This window comes from Numenius arquata, chromosome 9 (genome assembly GCF_964106895.1).
Source record: "Numenius arquata chromosome 9, bNumArq3.hap1.1, whole genome shotgun sequence".
Taxonomy (NCBI): Eukaryota; Metazoa; Chordata; class Aves; order Charadriiformes; family Scolopacidae; genus Numenius; species Numenius arquata.
Genome location: NC_133584.1, coordinates 18,589,310 through 18,613,625, shown reverse-complemented (window position 1 = coordinate 18,613,625; position 24,316 = coordinate 18,589,310). Strand labels below are relative to the sequence as shown.

Here is a 24,316-nt window from a genome sequence, read left to right as displayed (position 1 = left end):
GTGACCGCGGGGCCCGGCTGAGGCGCCGCGCCAAGGCCAACGGCCCGCCCGCGCTCCGCGGCGAGGAGACGCCTCGGGGACAGGCCGAACAGTGTCTCTCCGCGCAGGGACCAACTGCCGCTCGGGCTGCCAGCTGGGCCGGCGACCGCCGTCTCGTCCAAGGCCCAGCGCCAGCTGCGAGCGGCCTCCGGGCCCCGCCGCTGACCTTGCGCCGCGGCCTGGGGACGCCTCCCAGCGCGCCTGCGCCATTCCCTCACTAAACATGGGTGCTCTCCGGCTCCTATACACCGAGAGTCGCTTCCGCCCTCTTTCGGTCACGTGACGCGCCGTCCCCGGCCCGGCAGCCCTTACGGCAGCCCGATGGGGACAAGCGGGCCGGTTTTTGCGTCTTACCGGAGGAGCGCGGCGGGGTCGCGCCGCGCCGCGTAACTATCGCCCGCCCGCGGGAGGCAGCGCCGGGGTCCGGGGCAAGGCAGGAGCGGGGCCCGGCCGGGACAGGGCAAGGGCCCGCCGGCCGCCTTCCCACCGCTTTGGGTGAGTACGGGCCGCCGGGGCCTGGCGGCAGCGTCTCCGGCTGGTCCCGGGGGCCTCAGCCTGGCCGCCGTCCCCCCCTCAGCCCGTGTAGCGTCCCTCCGTCCTCCGCCCCTGCCTCCTCTCAGCCCAACTCTCCCCCGCCACCCCTTCCTGCCCCAGCCCCGCTCTTCGCCCCCCGCTTGTCTCGGCTCCCCTTCGGCCCCCCGGGCCCTTCTGGCCGTCGCCCCGTTGTTGTTGGCCGTCCTTTCCCTGCGGTGCCGGGTGTCGCTGGCCGGTCTGGAGCGGCCGGTGCTGCCGGCGTGCCCAGCTCTGCCCAGCTCCCCTCTGCCTTCCCCCGGCATCGGTAGCTGGCTGGGGCCGCTGCCGAGCGCGCCTGGTGCTCTCCCGACACAAGGAATGTTTGGGTGTTCGGGAGAAACGGTTGTCAGACTGTGACAGGGTTGGTTTTTTTTCCACTCCTAACGTTTCCAGTAGTGTTTCTGTATGTCAGTGTTGAAACCTCCAGCTGGAGTAAAACAAACTCGAAAGAACACAGCCCGAAGTGTTTTGTGATCCCACAGCCTTGTTTATGTATAATAGGTTTGGGGTTTTTTGTCGTCGTTCTTCCACTAAGGAGCGGAGGCAATGCATTTACGAGTTAACACACACAACTGTACTGTGTAGAACAGCTTTCAGCATTTAGCCTACACCTACCTCTCCTTTCCCTCAAATTCTTCTGTTAGTGCTGTCGTAGCCTGTGGCCCCGAGTGCCTCCGTGGTATATGTTCTGACGGGTTTAGGGTCCCCTAATAGGGTTCTCTGGGTCCTGTAATACATGTCCTTAACCTTGCTTTAGGCCCTCCTCCTCCCGTTTTACGTGCCAAAGGATATCTGTAGACACTTGCCAAAGGAGCACTTTGTAGCTTACATGCACTTAATGGACCAGTTGTAAAGTAGCGGCCTCAGGAACAAGCAGTGCTGTAGCTGGAGGAGCTACAATTAGTTCGGTGTAGGCTGTAAAACCTGCTGTGATCTCGGTGCTGGCTCAGCTGTACTGTTACCAGTGCTCATCTTCATGGATCTCAGATTAACTCAGACATCCACACTGTGCATAACGTTCTGGTTGCAGCACAGGTATGGCCAATGTCTGATTATTGCCAGAATCCTGACAAAACGTCATCCTTCACATCCATATGCGTTGCTTCATCCCTGTCTCTCTCGTGCCGTTCCTGTTTAGGAGGGGGGGGAAGGAGGTACCCCTGTGTCTTTCTGAACACTTACAATTTACCTTGTATAACTTCTCTCTTCCCTTATCCTCCTCTGGATTTTCTCCTTCCTTTCTCTCTTTTGCTAAATGCCACTGATGCTCATTTATGCTTCAGCTGCTCTCTGTCCTTTATTTATCCCATGTTTGTGGTTGGATTTTTATTGTCTCATCGCTCCTGGACATTTTCTCTGTTCTCATGGCCCTTTACGGCTACTTAGTTTTGTAAATATCAATTTTAAAGTCCTTCTTCTTCCTGATTTATTATTAATGTCTTCTGTAAAATGCTTTGTGTAACAAGAACGTTACAGAAAACATAACTGATTTCTTTAAATACTTGGAGGTTTTGCTATCAAGCTCCATTTAAATATTTTAAGTTTTCTGTTGCTGAAATCTCTGTTTTGCTATTCTCTTCTAAAAAGGCATAAAAATTGAAATAATTTTGACAGAAAATGCAATTCTCGATGACATAAAGTAGATGAGAAGTAGGCAAGAGTAGGAAGACATTCAGTTATTATATCTATAGGTCCTTGGCAAGTACAGCTAAACCCAAAGTAGTATTTAGTTTATAGAATGACTGCTCTAATGCTCCTTCTTTGTGTGTGTTTTACCTTGCAGCTGGAAAGCAGTTGTCATGCAGACTTATGTACAAAAACAATACCAAAGTTTAGGGAAGCTGGGGTGTAAAAGCTGGTGCAGTGTAGCAGTGCTTTTTTGTGAAAATTAGAGCCATACAGGTATTTCAAAATGAGAAAGTGAACAAGCAGTGAAACACCTTTTGTCAAGTGTGAGCAATAACTGTTCTTTAAGCTGCTGCCAGCAGATATTGTGGGTACTTTAAGTTCTTCTTAAAATTCGTTCTCTTTATTGACATTATGATTTTTACTCCTATTGATTTGGAAATGCTTTACCGATCATAGACCATGTTTTGGAATGAAACGCACCCTTTGGAATGTGGAAGTGTCAGAAGGCTGTGTGCTTTGTTCAAGTCAGTGGCTGATCTAGCCAATGTCTTGCAAGAGGGACAAATCTAGCTTGCAAGACCAAAGGGCAGGGACAAAAAAACTCCAAAGTGAAATCTTAAGAATTTTGAAGTGACAGAGCTGCTTAAGCACCTCTTGAACTCCTATAAAGTGTTTATTTCTAATTAAATGGGCTGTTCCAGTTCCTTTGACTTGATACATGTCAACAGTAGGAATTAATACAGATAGATTAAATCTGCATCACTTCAGGTATTTCCTTTCTAATTTTTTTTTTTAAGTTTACATAGAACAGTGACCTTCTTGCCTTTGAAGTTTGAGGGTTTATTAATAAATAAATATGGAAACTATTGCTTCTGTGTGATGGTGGGAGGAATGGCTTGTGGTCCGTCTCACCTGTCACATAAATGGTCTGTGCTGAGACATTTTGTTCACAAAGTTCTGCGTGTTCAGCATATGAAAGCACACAGGCAGCAACAGATGTAGCCTTGCTGCCAAAAATAGTAAAAGAATGCTGTTACAATTATAGTGGCAAAACCTGCCTTTTTGCCAGGATAGATTACTTCATTTAGGGAATTACTTCAAGCAATACCACTAAAAGATTTCTTGCTAGAGTAAGCTATGCTTCCTGTAGGCAAATTTGCCACGATAAGTATATTTACATATTGTATGTGTACGTATATGTATAGAAATACATATTTCTCTCAATCCTAACCCTAAAAGTAACTGTTATCTCAGTCTAAGCTGTTGTCAAGGCCCCCCAGCCTTGGATGAAAAGTTTCTCACAACTGAGTATTCCTTGCAGCTCACGGTTTCCTTTGGGAGCCGCTTTCCAGCCCCACTCTAACTGCAGCTCCAGGATGTCTCTCTCCTGACTGAGCCCATAAACGTAATCTATCTGAGCCATCGACAAGGTCCACCCACCACTGCCCAGGTGAACAACTTCTCTCAGCCATTCAAGTTCCTTTTTCAGCACACGGTTTCCATCAGCAGCTGCTTTGCAGCCCACCTCCAAGTGCAGCTCTAGGATTACTTTTTCTCTCAACCTTAAACCTAACTTCAAAAACGCAGTTATCTTGGTTTTGTCTTCAATACAGCTCCCAGCAATTGCCATATTAGTAAGTTTTTTTTACAGCGCAGTTTCTAGGAGATTCCCCCACTGCTTCATATGAAATTTCTCTCCTTTTCTAGGAAAATTTATACATGAAGTACTGGCAACCTTTTCCAAGTTTAAATAAAGTCTTGTTCTCTCTCTGCTCATCTTGTAGCTGTTCTGCAAAAGTAAGACTTTCATTTACAGAAAAATTCAGAAGTGAGAAGTTTACGGAATTGCATGTGATTGGGAATGGGTGATGAATATGCTGGGTTTTCAAGCTGATTTGACAAGCTGTTGATAAGGAACTTTGTCCTTGGAAGATGGAGTGTGACTTGGGTGGCTGGCAGCAAGCAGAAGGTTGCTGCCCAAGCTGAGCCCTTTCTTTTGTTCCCGATGTCAACTTGGAGTTTTGTAAGACTTCATCCATTTTTCTCAGATGTTGATAGGCTGATCTGTTTAAATACATACCAGTATTTCAGATTTCTTACCAATCCTGAATAGATTTCTTACTGATCCTGCCAATTTTTTTTTGTTTTGTTGGCTTATTTGGTTTTCTTTTTCTGCCAGCCAGAGCAGAAAATTACATACAAAATTTCTACTTTTTTGTCACAGCTCAATTTGAGGACCCTCAGTGCTGCTTTGAGCGTTACGTACAGCATCACTTTGTTCTTCTGTCATTGCCCTCAACTCTCAGCTCCTTGTGACTACATTTCCTATGAATTTTCTCACATAATTTGTTTCTCTGAGTAAGTCTGTTCAGTTAGCATCATCTACCACTTGCCTAGTAATCAGAACAAAGAGTTCCGTTTATGTGCTTTCTGCTGGTTTCCTATATTGCTATTATAGCGTTTTGTTTTCTTTTGCCAGGATGAGTGGGGCTGCGTTCCCATCTCCAGCTGCCGAGATGGCAGAAATTAATCGACTTCAGTATGAAATGGAATACACGGAAGGAATCAGTCAGCGCATGAGGGTCCCAGAAAAACTCAAAGTAGCTCCTCAAAATGCTGACCTTGAGAAGGGCGTCCAAGAAGGATTTCCAAATGCTAGTGTAACTATGCAGGTTCCGGAGCGGATTGTAGTGGCAGGTATGTCTGCGTCACATTAAAAGAAAAAGAGGCAAAAATTTAAATTAGTTCTCCAAATTTCTGGATGTACAAAAATATACATTGATATATTTTTAAAAGAAAAACCTGTAAAATGCCTTCTGGTTTTCAAGCAATTATTGCTTATCAACTTTGACTTAAGAATTTTCTTAAACTCTGAAAATGTTTCATGAATAGTTTTGGTATAGCTTGGAGTCGAGACAGTTAACGAATGAATTATGAACAGAAATTTCATAATTAAAGTTTAATTGCTGACTTTTCATCTCAGTAAATCATTTCTGGAGCAAAAAACTTAATGTTTATTGCTTTACAGCTGATTTTTCTTAATTAACTATATATAGCAAGTTTGGGGGATGTATTATATATTAGCCATGCCAAATATGTTTGATTATAAACAGAATGCTGGTTATGCTAAGGACCTGTCTGTCCTTGGGTGGACTCTATCAATACTTTTCTACTATTTATGGTCGTGGACTCCACAGTGACAGACCCGGACCTTACGATTTGCAAAACGTGTGACATGCATGTATTTTTATGCTTTGAAAGAGTGACATATTCACATCCCCCATCACCATATTTCTAAACGAATACACCTTTATTGGGACTATATTTTGAGATTAAAAGTGCCCTCACTTGCACTAACAGTTGATGTTGCTCTGGATTGCTCAGTGTCATTGTTCTTAGAGAAGCTGCTCAAATAAGTGTCAATTAATGTGGCCTTTATGAGAGCTTTAACCATAGTTTTTAATATATAAGTCCTCTTAAGGAAAGGTGTGCCTAATTATTTGGCTTGGTCAGGGGAAGTAACTGATGTGATGTGTTTCTGAACTTTAGCACTAGCCCTCAAGCTTCAGAACTGCTTGCTTTCTATTGATAACTGATTTTCTTGCAGGTAATAGTGAAGACATTCCATTTTCCAGACCACCAGACCTTGACCTTCTTCAGTCTACTCCATTCAAACCACTGGCATTGAAAACTCCTCCCCGTGTTATTTCTCTTAGTGATCGACCGCTAGATTTTTTGGACCTAGAAAAACCTCCACAACAGACACCTCAAAATGAAGAGGCTAGTACTTCTTTTGCTTTTTCCTTAGTTGGGAAGCATTCTGCTAAAGAAGGTTAAATGACCAATGATTTCTCTACTATGATGCAGATCTACTTGGTGCTAACATAAATGGGCAAAATATAAAAATATTTTTATTAGCACTGTAGTAGTTCTAATTATGACTTTGAAGTTCCATATTTAACTGGCAGATGGCTAGGGGTTGCCATGCTCTGCAGGCTTACACAGAACTTAAAGTAGTCAGAAATACTCAAAATACTTTTAAAAAAAATCTTTTTGATGGAAGAGAAAGCCACAAGATTTTTTTAATTTGCAGGTTATTCAAAAACAATTCTTTTAACATGTATAGCTAACCTTTGGAATGTGCTGCCAGATGATATAAGACCACAAAGAGTTAGTGAGTTTTAATAACACTCTGAAAATCAACTTCAAAGAGCAGTGTAGCATTGTCATCCAGGAGTATGATGTGTAATTGACACTTTAGAAAATGAAAAATATTTATGAAGCTGCATACTCTACAGACTATTAAAATACAGTAGAAATATACTTATCTCTGGTGATGGGAAGTAATATGAAACGTAGTGTTGCTTTCTTACATACTCAAAATTCTGTTTTTTCATACTTTTGGCATCAGATCACATGGACAGATAATGACAAGATTGCAGTAAGTTTTTCATGTACCAGCACCAGATCCTGTCATCAGTTGTTTTCCTTCTAATCACTGTGAAACTTATCAAAACGTACCTTGTATCTGAGGGCAGATCTAACTTTATAGACTCCAATGCAAGTTATTAAGTGACTCCTGGAATTCCCTGTCTCTGATCTCTCCCTTTCTCCCCCTTTACACAGGTCCGCTCAGTGGGAAGACTGAAGAGAGAACGTTCCATGAGCGAAAACGCCACTCGGCAGAATGGCCAGCTGGCCCGAAATGATTCCATGTGAGTAGAGCAACAGGGTGCAGGGACACAACTACACCTTTTTTACATATTTCTTTTGTTATTTATTTCCTCGTTATTTTTTTTTCAACTAATATTTTGTATTTTGTGGCAAATACATAATTTTTAGTATTACAAAGCCAACATGTTTCTTAACTTCTATACTTTTTGTTTAGTGAGGTGACTCATTTGTGAAGTATTTTGTTGCAGTGGATGGGTGGGAGTGTTTGTGGGCTCACAGTTGGTTTCACCAGTTATTGTGAAATGTTACTTCAGGAAATTTTTCAGTTTCTGAGCTGGTATAATTTTTTTTTTTTCTCCCCCCTGAATTTTCAGGAAACTTGAGGTTTGTGCATGAAAATGTTCCTGGCTCTCTCACTTTTGATATTATGTAATGGTTTTCATTCATAGAAAAAGGAATATATTTATTTCTCATAAATATTAGAATGAGTAAATTTTTTTTGGTGTCAATGTACTCAATGTATTGGAATCTCTGAGTATATATCTTAATTTTTTGACATCAAAATGGCGAGTAGAATTTAGAATTGGAACTACATCTATTGATACCATCTGAGGTAGCAATTCTTATGGTGCTTTCTGAAGACTTACAGGTCTGTATATTTCTATTAGATATTAGTCTGATTATTATTAATTAGATATTAGTCTGATTAGTCTGGTTTATTCTCAATGACAGCATTTTTCCAGCTGGCAGTAACTGTTTTTGCAATGTAACACTTAAAACTCACATAGAAGATTCCTAATACAGTTACCATAAAGAATACTTTCCCTTGTTGAAAGGATCTTAGATACAAGACCTAGAAGATGGGATTCATCTGTCCCAATGTAGACTGTATAACACTGTTGCTAAATTACCATAAATTTAATTTTCAGTAACTAGGGGGAAATAAGTGCATAACCTACTTAGGGTCTACCTATTTTTAGTCTAAAACAGATCAAGTGAATTATGTCCTAGAAATGTCTGTTTTCTTCTATTTACAGCAGGGGTGCTAGGAGGTACTATATGTACTACATATTTATTTGTTAGTTAGTTTGTCTAAAATGCACTCTGATGCATGTTCTAGACGTGTTGATTCTCCTTCTCCTCCTCCAGATTTTCATGGAAATATTTTTGCATATCTTCCTCTTCTTACTTAATCAGGCTTTTGGTTCATACAAGCTGATAGCTTGCACACATCTGGGTACTCGAGTCTGCTGAGTTGTATATATTCACTGAGCTGGGAAAACCAGGTTCACCTCCATAAACTCCCGATCATCTCGGTCTCCAATGTTCTAGCAGCCTCTTAAGTGCCCAGGTTCCCTGTGGTATCATTCATCCAGTTATGTCCTGTTGGATGGGTCATACTGAATTTCACTGCAGGAGTGGCTGTCACTTGCCTATCTGATAGTTTGCACATGATACATGCTGGAACAGGTGGGCTTCATGTGATGGAAGGTGCCTGTGAAAAAGTTTACCCCTTTGATGTGAGCAGCTCTGCTTTGCCAGTCTTTGATGTATTGGACTGAAAGGAAAACCAGATGGTATATGAAATCTTGCGATTTCCTGAAATCACTTTATCCTTGCTCCTCAGGTTAGTTTAGTCTTCTGAAAGCCACGGGCTGTGTCTGCCCAGCCACCCATCTGAGAAACTGGCAAGATCAGCTCTGACTGGATGTATCCAGGTGCTGTCAGACTTCTCACATATGTTTGGACTTCTTGAATCCAAAAATCATAAACCTGTAAAACTCCTCTGTGTGCTTTGTGGTTGCTTGGTAGCTGTATGTAGAATTACTGGTTTAAAATGGTCTGAATATTAATTGCTGTGACAGTTTATTAATCTACTAGGAGTCCTTCAGAGGCTTAGCAATACAATACGAATTTGGAATTCTGTAAACTGAAAAAGGATACGATCAATAAGCATATAACTGATAGCTTGAGTGACCCAATTTATCATTCAAAAATGCCAGGAAATTATGACACATCTGGATATTAGTTTTCTTCTCTTGATGCCCATGGTAGGGCCTGCATAATGTCTGTCAAATAAACCAAACTTCCAATGCTAAGCAGTTCCCATAATGAGTGTCTTTTAGGAAAATTATATGAACTTTAGATAGATGCAGGATCAAAAATATGAAAAATATCAGCTAGCTAATACTGAGCTTGCTGTATCTGTGCTCTCTGCCCGTGTGGAAGAAGCCATCTTTCTCACTGCAGCATTCCACGCTTGCTGACCTGCAGATAATGTATTTTAGTAGAACTTCAGTTGTCTCTTGTCCTCTCAAGTACTTTTTTTTAATGGCAGAAGTTATGCTGTGCCTACTTTGTAGATCATCTGCTTTGAAATCGTTGAGGTTCCTAGAAATCCCTTCTTTTTCTGTCATCATTGCTGCTTCTGACTCAGTATGATCCAAAATAAGAAATCACTTTGAACACACTGTGGCGTTCCCGGTGATGCTGAGCCTGGTGTTTCTCCCTCATCCAGGCTTTGTCAATCTCGAAGTGGAGAATGTGACCATGTACCTGGGTAACTCTCAGGAGAATGTTCTGTGAGTTCAGATTACAAAAACACTATGTTCAAGGAACTTGTCTGCCTCACACAAATGCAGGAAAGCCAAGTCTCTTGTATGTGGTGAAAAAGGTATCTCTTGGCTCTTGTTTCCTCACAGTTTAAGAAAAATGCAGGTAAACTGCAAAAATACTTGCAGGTTTCATGTAAATAAAACCAGAAGGAGCGAATCTACAAACAAAATTCATAAGGTGGCATTCTGTTTTCACTGTGATGGCTACTTAGAGAAGCTACGCATGTGGAAGTGTTATTGTATAGCTCAAAATATGCACAAGCAAACAAACCTGCTTGATGTAAATCATGCTACCTCAGATGGTACTGGGTATCGCCTAGCTCATAGGCTACTATTTCTATTAAAGGTTTATGGTAAATGTAATGCATGTCTTCCAAGCTTTAGTTTCTGTGTTGATAAGTTACACCATTTAAGTAGATAAATTCTACTACAAATGTTTTCTTTGCACTACAGAAAACGTAATTGTACACCTGTTACCTCATATATATCACATTGAAATTTCTTGAGCATCTAGAAATACTGGTTTTTTTTTTTTCCAGTGGTACAAAAATGTAAGAAACCAGCTGCTCCTAAAGTTCTTATTTCTGGTGTTGTTGGCTGAAAGAAATAATCTTTGTTCTAATTACTTTAATGACACATTGCTGCTTCATCAAAACTGGCTTGACTTTTAAGTTCGTATCATGTCTAAGTAGTTTACTTCTGCAGTAACAAGTACTATGGTACTCTAACTTGACAAAGATCAGCTCTTTATTCCTGTGCTTGTGTGAGTCTGGTTCACATCTTCAAATAAAGTCCATGTTTTATTTCAAGTATTTAATTCCTATCCAAAAAATACTTTTTTTTTTTTTTTAAATGCTTGTTTCTCTTACCTTCTTGATTCAACTTTCCAATAGACATGATAGTCTGCTGAGATGCTGTGATGAGGACCCCATTGAAAAGGCACATGGAGCACTGACTTTTAAAACCTTTCTTTTCTAAATAGGACTATAATACTCAAGTTTTAATCTAGAACGGTGTTGTCCTCCTTGGACAAAATGTTCAGATGTACTGCGCAAAATTCCAGTGCTTGACCTACAAAGTGACAAAATTAAACATTCTGGAATAGATTGTCAGATTGAAGCAAAAGAATTGGCTGGGCTCCCTATCACAGTGTTCTCTACATGGTACAGATAGTTGTTTCTTTTCTGTTGTTTTTATCTTCTCATCATCCAGATGCATGCAGAGACAGTTCTGAGAATTTTTCGGGAGTTGGGCTTCACTAAACACAGTAATTCTCAAATGTTTTCAAAATAACTGAGACTAACAAGTAGGTACCTGCTTATATAATAACTATCTACCTGCGTAGCAGTAATGACAGCTCTCTGAATTATATTCTACTTATAAGAATGCTTACTTAAGGGATTACAATTATTATTCAAGGTGGCACAGATCAGATACTGTCCCAAGAAATAAAATGCCACGGTTCCAGTCACCTCTTTCGACTAAGGATTGCACGTAAGCCTAAATGTTACCTGGTATATGAAAATCAAGAGTGTGTTTAATTATGTAGCTCTCTGCAATACTAATTTTTTTTTGCTAAGTATCTGTAGTTTAGAATGTAAAATTTGAAACAGCCTTTGCTACACTGAATGTGTGGTTTCTAATTTTGCTTCAGGGTTTCTCAAACTTTTCCGAATCATTTCCCTGTGTAAAGAACACAGGGAAAAAATACTTGGCGGCAAAAGGAAAGGGACAACTTCAACTAAGAACTGATTTGTAAAGAAAAATTAAATTTCAAAACTAGCTTTAGTTTGTTTGATTCCTTGTTCTTTGGCTGTTTTTGAATGGCTGGAGAAACAAAGCTTTATTTGTTGTCCATTGCCAGTCGATGTTGAATGCAAGGATTCCACTTCTGCATCGAAAGTTAACAAACCACCATGAGTGCATGGAAAAGGGGACAGCGTTTCATTTTCTTTCCTACACCAGCCTTTCCCTTAGAAAAACACGTCTCTCTAGAGAGTTCAGTTTCACAGTTTGAGAAATTCTGCTCTTCATGCAAGTTGTGGGGGAAAAGGTTACAGTGTGCATGTCTTTAATGAGAACACAGTCTGTCTCTGTGGATTAATTTAAAGTAACCTTGACTAGTTAAATCTATTAACCTCTCATTTGATACTTACAGGACAGTAAGTCAGAGACATATCTGAAATAAGCCCTGTGTACATCACAGATGTTTTGAGAAGATTTAGGGGAGATTGCTGCTAAGCTAAAAGCTCTGCACATAGTAGAACGTTACCGTGCTCTTCCCTAGTAACTTCTGATTCCATCTGAATTGTTTTGGTTCCACACCCTGGAATTGACTGGTGTTTGTAACCAGGGAGTGCTATAGTAAGTGGCTGGAGCTGTATGTAAGAATTCTTTTCAGAAATTTGAAACTAAATTATACCTAGGATAAAGACTATTTAACTACAAATAGAGGAGAGAAGGGGGATGGCCACAACATCTAATTATAAGTAGTCATACTCAAAGTTAGAGAATTATCCTGATGTTAGAGATTTTTTTTCTTATGTCATCTTGGCTGATTTGTATATCAGATATTTGCTCATAGTATTTCTTCTCCATGGTCGCTGATATAGTCTGAAGGACTACCACATGTTTACAGGACAACAATTTTGAATCCTGAAAAAGGTGACAGAAAAAAAATTTTGCTTCTTATTTGGATTTTTTTTGGGGGGAGGGGGTGGTGTTTCCCTCCTTGTTCCTTAATCCTGACATTTGAGCCCTTAATAGAATTATTCTCACTTTCAGACAGAAAGGAAGAGAGAGGTCTGTCTCAGACTATGCACTCTAGAAGGATATTAAAATTAACAATAACCTTTATGGGGAAAAATTAAGTAATTCCATGTAGCTGTACATTTTAGCTCGTATCCAGGAGCAAACAGATTTAAATAATTAAATCATTGAAGAAACTAAATATTCTCTTAAGTAAGAATTAAATAATACCTTAAAATGAATGAAGTAATCTCTTGAAACTCTCTTTTCTTACAAGCCACCTATAAAACAACGAGCATAAAGTAGTCTAGGGACTAGACCATGGGGTTAGGAATTATCTAGTTCTGAAATCTGCCTTGTTTTTTTTTCTTATTATACACACTTTCCATTTTATCAGCACATGTAACTTTCTTCCAGAGAATTTTGTGCAGTTTTAGTTAAATAGTTTTGGGGGTTTTTGTTTGTGTGTTTTTTTTTCCACCAGTATCTACAGAAGACTTTGTATGCAAATAACATTACTGTGGTATTTACAGCAATATCATTCCGGACAACAGGAATTCCACAATACCTTCTGGTTTGCAATATTTATAAATACTGTTTGTTACTTTTTTTTTAAAGCTGTCTTTCAGCCTATTCTGTAAATCTCTGAAGTGGTGAGCAGGAAAAATTTCTTCTATAGAAAACATGCTACAAGTTCAAGCCTTCAGCCCTTCCCTCATTTCCCTCAAGCCAGCAAATCCACAAAGGAGTAGAAATTCTCACAAATTCACTTTAGTGTCAGTATTTCTGTACTTGGCCCTGCTTCTTGATAGTTTTCTAGTGAACGTTGACATTTCCAATGCAATTCAAGAGTAAAATATGTGGATGTGACCACTACCATTGATTGCAAAGTAGAAGTCATCATAAATATAAAAGAAAGATGGATCCTACAAGCCCTGGAGAATGATAAAAGCTGTAAAGAAACAAAGTAGATGTTTATTGATTTCTCCTCCTCCTTTTTACTTTCTCTTGTCCAGATGTACCCTACAGCTACAGATACTTGCAGTTTAGGTAATAAATAGTGACCAGTATCAGCCAAGCACCAGCTCCTGCTGTCTTTGCATGTCTCTTGAAGCACAAGACGGCTGAACTTCTCTGTGGGTGAAGTGACATCCATGTAACATGCTTTGAATCTGCCTTTTCAATTGAATTTTCTTTCTTACTCAGTTTTGTGATCTTGGTGCCAGCCAGTCGCAGAACAACTCTATGCAAAATAAGAGTATCCATAGAATTATGACCCACCTAGAGATTATCCAAATATCAAACCAGCTTCCAAACACTCAGACAGTAATGCTTTGCTCAATTTCTTAAAAATGCCAAAAGCTGGAAGATTGGCATTCTAACTCCAGAAACTGTTATAGCAAAGCACAAATGGCAAGATCAAAGGAAATGTGTTGAACTGCGGATGCTGATCTTGGAATAAAAACTATTCCAAGGTTTAAAGGGTACAGTGACTCGTGCTTTGGTTTGCATTTGTGCTAATATTTACAATTAAGTCAACACAAATTGCTTCCTATTAAAAAGGCATCTCACCTTTAAAGTTTCCTGATTTTAAAAAAAACTAAAAATTTAAAAATATATTGATGTGCAAAGGACAATGTGGATAAAGTCAGGTTGAATGTAAAGAAGTACGAGCAAATCAAAGGCAGTTTATCAAAACTAATTTCTGACCAATAGAGATGAGGTTTGTATAATCCAAATGGTCATGTTTGAATTTCAGTCCTGTGTGTTTTAAACATGATTTTTCATCGTAGTCAAAACTCAGATCATGGAATTTGTTGTCACTGGGATACAAATTATGTGCTTTTTAAAATTGTGTGCAGTTGCCTTTAAGCTTTTTTTCACATGCAAATCAAAATACTCTCTTAGTCTTTAGTCACAGCTTGATGAAAAATTTTTGTTGAAGAGGCTCTGTGTGAGATTCTCCTAGTTGAAAAAGGCTTGTGTTTGGAAAGAGATTATGGGTAGGATTTTTTTAAAATGCCAGTGCTCATAAAAATACTTTTCTTGTTGATGTCAGTGAGGATTTGAGTACTGACCTCAACAGATAGAGATGTAGCTGGACAACAACTTCATAAAATTAATTTGTATAACGATCAAAACAGTGTCCTTGGATTATCACTTGTGTTTGTTTCTGAAGAACATGTATAAATGTGGCTGGTGATCCCTACGCTACTAGAATTTGGGAGTGTTACGTTACAGTGGTGGGAGAAGGGTAAACCAAAAGCAAGCAATAAGCATTTTGCAATGGGGTCTATCTGAAAAGCTTTTTTTAATTGAAAATCTGACTACAGTATTTCTCTCTTCATTTACTATGCTTGTACGAACAGTGTGACACCATCACTGCAACAGGCTCGTGTCTGTCCTCCCAATATGTTACCTGAAGATGGAACTAATCTTTACTCTGCTCGTGGCATTTTGTCGTTTATCCAGTCTTCCACTCGTAGGGCTTACCAGCAGGTCTTGGATGTGCTGGATGAAAACCGCAGGTGATTGGTTGTCACTGATTCTGCCAGCTTTTGCTGCTTTTTTTTTTCTTTTCTCCTTTTTAGTGGAGTTTGGTTTCTGTTTACAAAATAATGAGATGAAATTATTTGCTTTTGCTTTCCTTTGCTTTCACTATTCACAAGCAATTTAATTGTCCAAAATTCACATTTCAAAATGCTTCTGTTGGAGTCAAATATAGCATTGTTTTGGTTTCCTTCCAAATAAAAATCAAAATAGGAGGTGTTATTCTGTGACTGCAAAGGACTTTGCTGTTCCCAAATTGTCGGTGTTTTCTGCAATTAATATTTGACCCTGAGCCTGCAGATTTATGAGCCTTGTCTTCTGCTGTTTTGGTGGTAAGCAATGGTGCAAATCAATAAGATTGGGTTGATGTTGTCATAAAGCATTCAAACAAATGTACAGAAACAGGGCAGAATATTACGCAAGGCATTGCAGACACTGCTTTTGATAACGTGTCAAGACTTCAGTCTCTTTCCTTTTTGTATTGGGAATAGTTCTCTGTGATACATGACTGATGGTAACCACTCTGCTGAGAACAAGAAAGGGAATGGATACTGAGAAGCTGGTTGCTCCTCTCATTAATGCTGTATCTGTTTGTATGGATGAGTGGATACTTTGAGAGGTAATGAGCCAATACAAGCCTCATGGCAATCAGTCACCATCCCTGGAAGTATTTAAAAGACGTGTAGACATGGTGCTTAGGGACATGGTTTAGTGGTGGACTTGGCAGTGTCAGGTTTACAGTTGTATGCGATGGTCTTAAGGGTGTTTTCCAGCCGAAATGATTCTACAATTTCCATTTTCTTCAGTGGAGTTTTGCCCACTTGAAATATCCTTGGACTGTTTTGATTTGGCACTTCTAAGGTAACACTTAGAAGTGCCAAATTAGATGGAATTACAAGTTTGTTTTGTTTTACAAAATTAAAGAATGACATGTTTAACACTACAGAAACATATATAAAGGCTAGGTAAGGTTGATTTACCAAAAGCAATTTTCATGTCATGAAATGACATGAAAAAGCATGCTTGCACTGAGGTTCGGGTAAAAATTGCCCGCAGTAAGTCTCTAGTGTCGGGCCAGCTGAGACCTCTAGGACTTGCCGAGAGGTCGAATTAGAGGAGATAATTGGCAAGAACATTGGGAGGAACTGCTCATTCCTCCTGCAGCCCTTCGGTGTGGCCTGTGCTAGGAAGTTCTTTGAAATTTGCCATCTGCCTCTGGTTGCTAACATCCCAGCAGCACTCTTAATATCTTGTAGCGTGAAGTTAAATTATTTGCTTTCTAGTTGTTTTGGTAATAAAACATCACTATCAAGCCAATCTTATTGTGAATATCTGTGTGTTTGCAGTCACTTTTTAAACCAGCACCTCCTGTAGCTCACCATATTTGCTGACCTGACTGGATATAAATGCCCATATTATTCCTGAATCGTATAGAACTCCAGCTTTGCTGGCCTTTATGTTCTTACCCTGGGACTTAAAAACAAAACAAAACAAAACTTAAAAACAAAACAAAGGAAAAAAAAAAAAAAAAGAAATTAGCTGCATAGTTACCCTTGAAATTCTGCAAGTTGGATGCTTAACCCGACTCTGAAATTTTGGGCTGTAGCTGTTAAAATTTTGATGCTTGTCAACAGTTGGGTAGCAATACCTTTTTTTCCCTTGTCAGTATTAAAAATTAGATGGGATTACAAGTTTGTTTTGTTTTACAAAATTAAAGCTCCCAGATAAGGAGGAATTCTACTGTCTGTGAATAATAGCACTTACAGATACTGTGCCGAGAGTCCTTGTTAAAATATAGACTGAAATTCTAGCCCTTTCCCCAGTCTGCAGTGAAGCTAACGGGTTTTATTCCTGGCTTCCGTTAAGTATGCTCTTGCCAATGTTTTGGGTTCTGGAAAACATACACAGATGCATACATACACTCTCAACTTACTTCAATTATCAGAAAATTTCTAGGGCTCCGAATACTTTAAAAGCTGCATTACTCTTCCTGGTTTGGGTTAATTTTTGAGGTGTTCTTACTAACCTTCCTAGAATAAATGGGAAACCTGTTTCTAGTCACCAATGAGCAGATAGGTGCCCAAACCCAAACTTTTCGATACGGCGAGAGTGTATTCTTTGTGGTTGGGTGTTTAGATACCCACCGTGACTATCCAGCTGGCGTAGGAATGTGAAATTTGGATGATCCACTTGCATGGTTGCAAAATACTGTTAATTTTAAATTGCTCCAAACCCGCACTCTGTTCTTTTGCTCTGTGTAATGTGCTTTCTATCTCAAAACCTTATGTATTTTAACATTTTATGCTTAATACTAGAAGAGATCTTTTAAAATGAGCAAGATCTGACTGTGTGTTACTTGCTGGAAATATTTTTAACTTGTTTTATGGCTTGCTTTTTCTTTTTTTTTCCAAAATATTTTCCAATCTACTAAAACTGCTAACGGTAGGTGCTGATTGTACTGCTGCAGATAACAAATTATGCCTAGTTTAGCCGGCACTGCTCACATAATGGGTTGTTTAAATGGGCAACAATTTAATGATCATTGTTTACACTGTCTGTTTACTCTTGCATTTCCTTCAGCTTGGACAAGGACAATAGGTCAGTTTTGTTTTCCAGTTCTAACCATTTTTCTGTCTCAATTGCTGTTGAATGACTGTAGGGTCTATACCTAGTGGTTTTGAAAGACTGATCTTCTATGCTGTAGGCAACAGACACACGAACAGAACCACCAAAAAACACCCCAGAACAACCTCCTACATTTAAGGAGATTTTAGTGATGTCTTAAAAGCAGGAAAAAAGGCAATTTCATATCTGAATAGAGTTGTGTTGAAATCTGTATTTTATCTGAACTATTCTTCAACTCTTGGATCAATACCTTTTTTTTTAGGAGAAGAAAGTATGGAAATCAATTACTATTCCCTTTCTTCAGGATAGCCCTTTCTAAAAAGCCATTATCCTTCTTAAATGCTAAACTTCACCCACATAATCATATCTTGAGGTGTTATGACATCATTTTTTATATTGAGCAAGTTAATGATATTTTTCATGGTAGAAATAAAATAGGACATGCGTTAAGACCATCGCAGGGGGCTATGCGTGACTTTGGATCGGGGTAATACAGTTCAGAAGAAAATGAAATGGGTCTGAAAATGCAAAGAAGACTGGGAAAAACAGTAGCTTGTTGCTTTATTGAAGTAACCACTAACAGCAGAGAGACAAGTGAGGTTTCATCCAGTCACTGATTCTTCAGTGCACCAATCCTTTCTGTATGTTGGAAGCTGAGCTTCTTACCCAGTTCATGTCCAGAATACGTCTGTAAAGTCCTAGTGCCCATTCTTACAGCCCTTTTGAGATTTCCAGGTCTGTTAAAGTACAGAGGGGGGTGAACATAGCTGCTTCCTCTGCTGGGCAAAGGCAATGTGCTGGCCTCACTCCCCTGTGTGCATGCACAGAGATGATGGAAGTTGGACCCAAGGACCTAGACTGTCCACACTTGTGGTTTCCTCCCAGCCCACGTGTGTATGATTGCATCGTGACTGTGGTATTTCCATTGCATGCTTTGCTCTAAGCAGAGGAAGACAGACCAGATTCATTTGGTTGCTGCCTCATTGCCTGTTTTCCCACTGTTATTAAATTGGATTACTCTGCATTCCCTTCATGTTTTGGGCTGCCACTGTATTTGCAGTGAAATTAAGTGTTGAGTACATGGCCTCAGAGTTATGGCTGCTTCTGACCATGTGTTAATGTTTAGGATGTAATTGACAGAAGTAGCCAGAAAATTCAAGGATGTAGTGTACTTTTTACTCAGTTTTTTAAAGACGACCATATATATGTGATAGCTTGACTATGTTATGCTTGTGCATTCAGTATTTGCCAAAAATCTTGATGCTGATTTAGGGGTAAGGTGATCTCAGTTATGAGGCCACTGTGATCTATATAATGAATTTTTTTGTTGATACATAAGACCAAGAAAGTGAAAAGTGTGGGAGAGGCAGGGGAATGTTCTGGTGATTCTTTTGGGTCCACCTGTAAAGAAATAAGAAGTGAACTGCAAAGAAAAGGAAGAAATCGTGCGCAGCTTCTTTGCAGCCTGGCTATGCTGAGAAGTGGGATTAAAGACTTGTCTTTGGATTGAGTTCCTGATTTGTACAGATCCCAGAGTGCTGTAGTTTTGTTCCTTGCTGTAGCCCTCAGCTACCGCCAAGCCAGTGGCTTTCCTTGGGAAGGGTGGTGTGAATTAGTATTATTAGTTCTGCAACAGCTATAAAACTTCATTTGCCACAAGATACCACAGAGGCCAAGAGTTGAGAGAGCATTTGAGACCTATCATTCTCATTACACAAAATCCGAATGTTGTTGTCCTGTGCCGGATGGTGTGGGAAATGCCTGCTGGATGCTGTCAAGCTGACCTTCACGTTATCTGCCAGTTAATTACAGGCGACTTACATTGGCAGAGAAATTCTGCAGCCTGTTCCGTAGCTGCTGGTTGAGAAACCATGAGAAATTCAGCGAAGTATTTCATTCTAGCATCTCTCAGACAGGACTTTAGCTGAATTATTTCTCTGATTAAAAAATAGGAATACCTTTTTTGATAAATTTCTTCAAGAGCTCATGCATTTAGTTAAGAATATTATTTTATTGTATGCATTGGGAATGGGTATTTCTGTTTGGTAAAACACATCATGCTGGCTTATCTTATGTGCTAGACAGGAAAACATCGTGGTATGCACTCACCGTGCTGATTTAGAGTAGGAACTAGTCTCAGGAAGCATTGCATCAGGCAGCAGAGTTTGCTAAGGCTCCTAGATCCTGAGCCTTTCAAATGAAATTTTTGCATGGTTCTTGCTTGTTTTCAGGCCAGGCCACTGTGTTCTCTAAGCCACCTCAGCACCAAGTCTCTGCCTCCTACATATACCTGCTGTAAAGATCTTCGTACTTAGATCCTCTTTGTCTTTAATTTTATAGCCTGGAGTATACATGGGTTAAACACATGGTACTAGTACCTCCTCTTGGCATTGGGAAAAGGGAAGAAAGTGAAAAAGGATTTCAGGCTCTTGAAGAGTTTGTTCCACATCATAGATGTGGAACAGTAATGCCTCACTACCAGAGGTTCTGAAAACACATAGTAGTGGCTTTGTCAGAAGGTACTGCTGGTATTCACATCATCTGTAAATTGGGACACAGTAACTTCTTATTGCAAAGTGAACGTATATTATACAGTTGCAGCAGCTTAATCAGCTCTACCTTCTTTTCCTCTCTGCCTAGAAAGAAAAGGAAAAGAAATTGAAAGAGCAACGCTTACAAGGATGTTCATAGCATCTACTTGAAGCTTTTAGTCGCTTCTTCCTGGAGAGATCTACCTCTCTTCGGGCTATATATGGTCCTTAAGCTACTAGCCCAGGTTTTCTGAATTAGATCTAGTGTAGATGAATAAAGAAAAGACAAATCTCCCCTTTCCCTAGAGAGAGGAGAGGATGATTGTAAAGGCTTTTATAAGTATATAGATTTTTTTTTTTTCCATTGTTATTGGTGGGGGTTTGTTTGGGAGGGTAAGGGGGATTTTTTTAAAACCTGAAGTTTCCCATGGTTATTTTATAAGGCAGATAACTTCCTCCCAAATCACTATACCAACAGTTTGTCTTCCATAAATGAAGCTATATCGTCAGAAACTGCCTACATGTCTTAGCTGCATAAACATTCAGTATTGATTAAATTCGAATAAGAGGAATGTGAAAGTGCAATTTACAACAGAATAAATAGATATTGAATTGTATTGAAACATTATACAATGTAAGTGGAAGTATTCTGATGTTCCTTTGTTCTGTGTGGTTTACCTCTTATCTCTGTTTGTCATTTCCTGTTTCTGTCTCGTGCTTTCTGTCTACAAAAACCTGCCGTAGGCCAGTGTTACGTGGTGGGTCAGCTGCTACCACTTCCTCTAACCCTCATCATGACAACATCAGGTAAAGAGTATTTTTTTGTTAGTCATGATCCGCTAATTTAGATTCTAAAATTCAGACTTCTGTTTCCTTATTTCTAGTATCCTTATTTTAAAACACAATGTTCTTTTCTATCCTCCCTCTCAACTCTTGAAATATTTCAGGCCGTTGTTCCTTACCCATCCAAGTCGCCTGCAAAGACCTCACTTGTCTAATAGATACAATGTGCTGCAGAATTCTGGCTCAAAGTAATGTGCGAGGGGAGGATCTTAAATTACATTAGCAGTATATTACATTTCAGTATTTTCTGTTTAGTAGTGAGTTTCATATTTTTATTTCTAGAAAATTTGACCTGGCATCACCTTATTTTTTCCACGAGTTCTCAGTAACGTGCCTGTGGCTGATAGTTGTAGCTGGATGCCTTTTCACTACCGTTACCTTGGCAGATTGACATTGTTTCAGGGGACCTGGACTGAAACGTAATCTCATGGTCAGGATGAAGGAAAAAAAAATATAATCCCTTCCAGATCTGTTGTTCCCATTTCCCGCTACATTTCCATGTTTTCACCGACATGGAGATTACATTTGTGCTTGGGTAGACACTGGATCCAAGCAGGGGATTCTTCTCTAACTCGGGAATTCCGTTTTTGTAACAGCCCAAGAGATTATCTCAAGGAATTTCTTGCTGGTAGCCCTTCCCTCTCCTTGTATACCCATCCACAGACCAAAACGTAATTAACTTCCTATCTCTTATACAGTGTCACTCAAGGATCTAACTGTTATCAAAGTCCAGACTACTGTAACTCTCATCTAGAAACAGCAATCCTTGTTCAGAAACAACATGTTAATGTACAGGGAAACCTTTGGCAAGTTTTCTGTTGGCGAGGGGGGAGGGAAGAGATCCTGCCTGAGCTGAGGGCATTCCGTAGACGTTTGCTGAAAGTGGTGAAAGAACATGCAGAGCAGAAGTAGTGTCTGCACTTAAATGTGTTGTGCAAGCTTCAGGAATACTACTCATATTCAGGTTAGTCAAAGTTGACCGTTAACTGTCATTAAATGCTGAACATTCCTTTAGGTGTATTTTGTTGTGAATTTGATAGCCTTGGTGTTATTTTGTTCAATTTCCTAAGCTGCTTGCAGCTGTTCATAGGTCCTAATGAGAAAGCAAGTCAAGGGGAACCGATACTGGAAACTCAAGATAGAGTGAGAAACTCAGTGGTAGGTGCAGCATCAGGAACTACTTTTACCTGTTAGTTGTTGGAAAAGAATCTGGTTAAGAGGTAGCATTTGGATGATCAAAACACATACGTATAGACTGTCTGCCACTTCCCAACTGATAATAAATGTGCCATGGTTAATTAACTTGCCCTGGAGTTAGAATAATGTTTTCTCTGAATCGCTAATTAAGAAAACTGAGAGGTGCTCTGGGAACAAACTTTCTAATGCGTGCAAAGTTCAGTAGCAGTGACTGTGCAATAGATTCTTTATTTGCAAGGTTCTCTGCCTAAAATTCTGAGATTAAAGTGACTGATATCATTAATCTCAAGTTGTGTCTGCTTGGGATATTTAAGTAGGTACTGAGCATAAGACACCCAATTCTTTCCAGGTCTTCATTTGGTTATTTCTAATCTATTGCCACATCTCTTGCAACTTTAGCATTTTAACTCAGGGAATTTTCAAGTTTCATTAATCAGTTAAATAACTGGAAACAGTCTCTTGAGAGACCAAGTGCAAGCAAGAAGTCTGTCTGCGTGGGGAAGCTTCAAAAATATTTAAATATGGAGAGCAATAAACCCAGATTCAGTCAAGCTCCTGTCCACTTCATACATGTTTGTCCTTCCTTCAGTTAGGATCCTATTGAAATAGACAAGTCTGTAAAAGCTGGAAAAAAAGTTTTATAATTCTTCTCAGCATCACCACCAAAAAATACATCTACTAGAATGTCGATAAAATACGGTACCTGCTAATCTTTGCATGGATGAGACAGCTAAGCTATCTCTCTTATCTGGTAGATATGGTCTTTCCAACTTGGATACGCCGCTTGAGGGAACACCAGATGACATGACAGTTGTAGATGCTGCTTCCTTAAGAAGACAGGTATGTAAAGCACACAAATTGGTAATATTAAGAAAAAGCTGTAGTGATAAAATGGAGGAACAGGTGTTCTGTGTGGCTGCAAAGGTACCCGTAACAGATACGATGAGGGATACTCTCTGTACCCCTGAGGGCTGGAGTGCCCTCACGTATCCTGTATCGTCTGTGAACCTGGAGAGCTCCATTTCTGTTTCTGCTTATAAGGGACAGCAAGATCTGATCACTGGCCATTGAAGACAGTCAAATTATCAAGTGTTTAAAATCCATCCGAGATACTAATTTTACACGGCTATTCAGAAGCTTCTAGAAAGTCTGGCAACTTTTAATAAAAGTCTTAAAAGCCTTTATTTATTTTTAGATAATCAAACTTAACCGCCGTCTGCAACTTCTGGAAGAAGAAAACAAAGAGCGTGCTAAAAGGGAAATGATCATGTATTCAATTACTGTAGCTTTCTGGCTACTCAACAGCTGGCTTTGGTTTCGGCGCTAGACACAGCTCTCAGATTTAATAGTTGAGAATACAAACAATTTGCAAAATTCTTTGTTTCTGTTTCTGAATTGTATGTTGTTTTATAATTCATACACTGGAAACTTCCACCACAGATAAAGGCTATAGAGTTGCAGTGTTAAAGGGACACCCTGTTGTTCAGTTATAATGTATTTAATAGATTTGCATTGCAAATACTTGCGGTATCCTCCTGTGCATGCTTCAGTGTAAATATGGATCAGCCATTATGAAGTCTGCTTCGTGCAAGGTAAGGACAGTGATCTACAGAAATAACCACTGGATGTTTCGTTGTGGTGGGAAGAGAACAAATGGAATGGGTTTGGAAAAAAATACAAAAACAAAGGAATAAAAAGTAGTTTTTATTGTTTTGTTGTTAGATGCAATTAAACATGATTGCACTAGTTTTCCTTTAGTCTGAGTAGTTTGAGGTGTGCCATATTCAAGGAGTGTGTCCTGTTCCACGAGTATGTTCCTTGTTTCAGCACATGTTCAGGTCAAATAATAAAAGGTATTCTTTGCTAACATGCAGATTGTCCAGAGGTGTGTAATACGTTTGGTTTTTTTTAGCTTTAATTTTGCAGATGTTTTTCTATAAAATACATTTTTTAAGCAAGTCAGTCTGTGAGTGATCAAAAGATTATGGAGTACAAGATACTGATGTAGTATATTTAATAAAACTCTCAAAAAAAATTAATACTGAACCATTATTTAATATTATTTTAATAAAATTTATTTAGAGGTTCATCTGAACTATCAACCTTTGAAGTAACAGTGATGGACTGAACAACTGAAAAGTAGCAGATGGGCATCTGCTGCCCTGCTGCGGGTTGTGGGGTTGTTCTGGGTGCGTGTGGTGAGTACGCAGGTATGGGACGTTTGCTTGGTGTCCCCACATGGAATCAAAGAATAGTTTGGGTTGGAAGACACATTTAAAGGTCATCTAGTCC

The 24,316-nt window shown here is 39.6% G+C and overlaps 1 protein-coding gene across 5 annotated transcripts; it reads left to right on the top strand.

The window, feature by feature from the left end:
- The first annotated feature begins 355 nt into the window (after window positions 1-355).
- MFF (mitochondrial fission factor) lies at window positions 356-24,051 on the top strand. Of its 5 annotated transcripts, XM_074154199.1 has the most exons (9): window positions 356-534; window positions 4,721-4,938; window positions 5,849-6,021; window positions 6,868-6,956; window positions 10,950-11,024; window positions 14,648-14,806; window positions 20,729-20,791; window positions 22,780-22,864; window positions 23,220-24,051. In XM_074154199.1, exons 2-9 carry the CDS (start codon window positions 4,722-4,724, stop codon window positions 23,349-23,351), a joined length of 993 nt encoding a protein of 330 aa, XP_074010300.1. In that variant the 5' UTR covers window positions 356-534; window position 4,721; the 3' UTR covers window positions 23,352-24,051. The 5 variants fall into 5 exon arrangements, with proteins under 5 accessions (XP_074010300.1, XP_074010302.1, XP_074010303.1 ...); XM_074154201.1 differs by lacking the exon at window positions 14,648-14,806; XM_074154200.1 differs by lacking the exon at window positions 10,950-11,024 and having other exon boundaries at window positions 372-534.
- The last annotated feature ends 265 nt before the right edge of the window (window positions 24,052-24,316 follow it).